The 3,766-nt window shown below is 42.0% G+C and overlaps 1 protein-coding gene across 1 annotated transcript in view; it reads left to right on the top strand.

Annotated features, from left to right (window-relative positions):
* Nucleotides 1-3,472: 3,472 nt before the first annotated feature.
* LOC106876371 (stabilin-2) overlaps nt 3,473-3,766 on the top strand; it is a 38,634-nt gene continuing 38,340 nt past the window's right edge. Inside the window, exon 1 of the mRNA XM_052972601.1 lies at nt 3,473-3,749. Coding sequence (XP_052828561.1) covers nt 3,593-3,749 — 157 coding nt within the window. The 5' untranslated portion in view covers nt 3,473-3,592. The remainder of the gene's footprint in view (nt 3,750-3,766) is intronic.

Raw genomic sequence — 3,766 nt, 5'->3', positions numbered from 1 at the left:
ATCACAGCACCATGTGTCGATTACCACGACCTTATCAGATAGAAATACTGTAGTAGTAGTAGTAGTAGTAGTAGTAGTAGTAGTAGTAGTAGTTGTTGTTGTTGTTGTTACTGTGGTTGTGATAGTGTTTGTCTTTGTATTTTTATATTTATAGTCACTATTGTTTTTCAGTCGCAGGTCAATTCTGCTTCAGTAAAACCCATGATCATACTTGTTCCAGCCGTGGCATTACTGTTTTTCCTCCCTGCCTCTTCCCCTGCCCAACCCTCAAACATCGTCATTGTTGGCTGTCTGTCGTAGATCGACATTGACAGTTCTGTCGCGGTGAACCAGTCAGGTTTTGTTCTGAGCACTCTTTCTTTTGTACTTACCTTTTGTAGAGGCATCCACTTCCGAGGTGGGCAGTGTCCCCTGCGAGTATTCAAGTATCAGCACTGACTGCGACCATCAGAACCGAACCGCCTTTGTGCAGAGCTCTTGCTGGCAACTCCCATTTACTTACACCTGCTGCCGTTACATTCACTCCATCATCACAGGGCTTCCCACTTCTATGGACGAAAGTCCTTGGATGAGTAAGGCAGTTGGCGTCATTCCCCCATCAGACTACCTCGCGGCTTCCACGCCAGGTATCAAGTGGTTTACAAGAATACAGCGAGTATGGGCGACGGTGAAGCTGCCCTGTAGTAGCAGCTCACTTGTTGGTTGACGCCCAACCGTTGCCTGATAGTTATCTGATAGCAGAAGATTCACTATAGTAGATCTTCCGCTTGGCCACAGAGACCTTCAAATCCTTGGTCTTGGACTCCTCCGCCTTGTCGGTCATCCAAAGTCCTGCTGCTGACGTCTCTGCCGTATCTCTGACACGGTGATGTAGTGTGTGTGTCATTTGAAGGCAGTGCATGTATGGTGCCCGATATGTACTGGTAGCGTGAGAATAATACAGCTTTTCTAAAAGCTAGGTTTGATTGAATGGTGAAACCTGCATAGAAGCGTGTGTTGTTAGAAATTTCAGGAAGAAAATGTGTAAAATACATAACCAAAATCTTTGCGAAGCACAAGGATTGATGTAGTGTTGGAAAGGAAGGGCTCTGTCAGCATTAAAATACAAAAAATACAAAGGTATGATAAGTAATTGCTTGAAGATCAAAAACGGGTGATGCCATTACACAGGCATCTTATCATGTTAGACGCAGTCGGAGGTTCCACTGGTACCAAGGGCAAGAAATGTGCATTAGCTTCAGTTGAGATTAAGACAGTGACTTAAGTTGGGATTAAGACATTAGCTTAATTTTGGATTAAGACATTAGCTTCAGTCAAGATTAAGAATATATTCCTACAAAGAGATGAGAAGCTTAAGAGTTTCATTCGATATAAACCCTCCCCTGGAGCACAGTTTTACGATAAAAGAAAAGTCAAAGTCGGACCCCAGCGATTTGAAAGGTTTAAACGATAAGTTTTCGCATTTTGCTGGCTCTCTATACGGCAGGGTATTTAAACAATGGAAATTTCAAAGAAGTTTTATAAGTGTGATATTGCTCCCATTGTTCCCGTCCACTCAGCTGGCAAAAATTAGTAATTCTGCGACGGATCAGCGTCCCGTCCAGGCTGGGAATATATGCCCCACAATCTGAGAAACGACAGACAGACGGACGGACGGACGGATGGAGTGGTGGGTGGATGGACAGACAGGCAGGCAGGCAGGAAGACAGACAGACAGACAGACAGACAGACAGATAGATAGACAGATAGATAGATAGTAGTGGCATAGTGCTTCACTTTTCTTTCTGCTGGAGTATGATGCCTTTGAGAATAAGGATTGTTGTCCGTTAGAACAAACATGATATTTCTTTTAAGTGTATAATTGAAGCCACATACCGAGACCATTATTATTTCTGATGTTTTCTTAAAAGGCTCAGCATCGAAAGAATAAAGACAGCGTAATGATGACGTAAATGCAAGCGGAACGTAAAGGGAAACACAAAAAGTTTTATCTTCCAAATAGTCTGACCGGGTCAATGTAACGGCGAAACTTACTTCAACAAATCTGTTACACACACCTACACACAAACACATATTTCATAGATTCCTAAAAACGGCACAAAGGCTGTTATTTTGGAGTGAAGTGTATAATCGATCACATTGATCTCAGCTCTTCCCTGGTACTTATTTTACCAGCTGTTTAAGGATTAAGAGCAATGCATATTTCAATGTGATTCAAACTCAGGAACTAATTGAACACAAATAGCGCCTCATGTCTCACCCGATGCTCAACCAGTTCTACCAGCCCGTAACATATCATAGTAGAATGTCAAAGAAGGACTCAGTTGTCTTTGGTTGATCGGTTCGAGAGGACTTTGTAAATTTTCTCTTGCTGGATTGTGTGGTCTCTGCTACAATCTCAAAAGGATAATTGCTGAGAGACAATTATTGCTATATTAGCTTCAAAAAACAGCGTACAAGTGAATTAGCAGAGTCGTGAGATCGTCGGGCCGAATACTTTGCGATATTTATCTCGGCCTCTTACGCACTATTTTCAAATCCTACCGAGGTTTCCCCCCACCCCATCTGTCTGGGTTTAAGAAAACAAAGTACCAGAAGAGCGGTATTTATTCGGTCCCTTGCGTTCTGAGTTCAAATCCTTAAGATATCAGCTTTGTGCTTCATCCATCTAAGATCGATACAGTAAGCACTAGTAGGTCGGCGGAAGCGTTAGATCGTTGGACGGGATACTTTGCGATATTTATTCGGCTCCTTATGTTCTGAATTCAGATTCTGCTGAGGTACACTTTGCTCTTCCTCTGATCAGGGTCGATAAGCAAAGTACCAAAGTACCGCCGGAAATCTGAGATCGTTTGACCGAATGTTTTGTAGTAGTGTTCATCCTGGATCTCTGCTTCTGAATTCAAATTCTGCTGTATATGACTTAATCCGTCGCCCGATTCAATGTCACACCAGGTCCCTGTGCGAGTTCAACAAGTCCACTCTGTTGCAAAATTGAGAATCGGGTCTTCGGGAAATTTACAAGGTCATAGACACAGTCATTCCTTCTTCACTGAAAAATAAATAAAAAGGAAACTACCTTGCTTGATGGTGGGCTCCCTATATCAATTACACAAGGATAGATTGAGAGAGAAAATTGGTTACTATATTAGACAGGGAAATGGGCTAGGTATAAAGTTCCTTGTTTGCTTGTATAATTGACGGAGTATTTGTTAAGGGGAAAGTTGTAAGCAGTTATTGGCTAGATCCGCATACAAGGAACAATACCGAGCCGACAGGATATAGTGGTGGTGGTGGTGCGAAGAGAAGGATAGGAAGCGATGGGAACACAAAAGTATATGCTGCTGTTTTGGCTCTTACGTCTCTAATCACATATCTTATCACTAGTGACACATCCGTCATGCTAACACATACATACCCCCTCACACATCTATACCCAAACCAACACAAATGCATAGATACACACATACATACATATACAAACTCTAACTCTAACTCCCACACGAATTCACTTATACTTGCATGCAAATCGCATATAAATTTGATTGAAAGATATATTTTAGAAAGGTACAAGACAGAACGGCAATACAAGATGAAAGCTCTTTTTTTAATTGTTCTCTTCGTGGTTGGTGCTTCCGCATACAGTAAACACAATTTAACTTTGGTAGAAGTCGCAAAGAAATATGGCTTCAACACCATCGTGGAACTGGGTGAAAGAGCTGGCTTAGCTCACAAACTTAACGAATCAGGTATGCATTTTACACAA

Source organism: Octopus bimaculoides, chromosome 14 (assembly GCF_001194135.2).
Source record: "Octopus bimaculoides isolate UCB-OBI-ISO-001 chromosome 14, ASM119413v2, whole genome shotgun sequence".
Taxonomy (NCBI): Eukaryota; Metazoa; Mollusca; class Cephalopoda; order Octopoda; family Octopodidae; genus Octopus; species Octopus bimaculoides.
The sequence above is the reverse complement of the archived record's forward strand: the minus strand, read 5'-3'. Positions and strand labels throughout refer to the sequence as shown.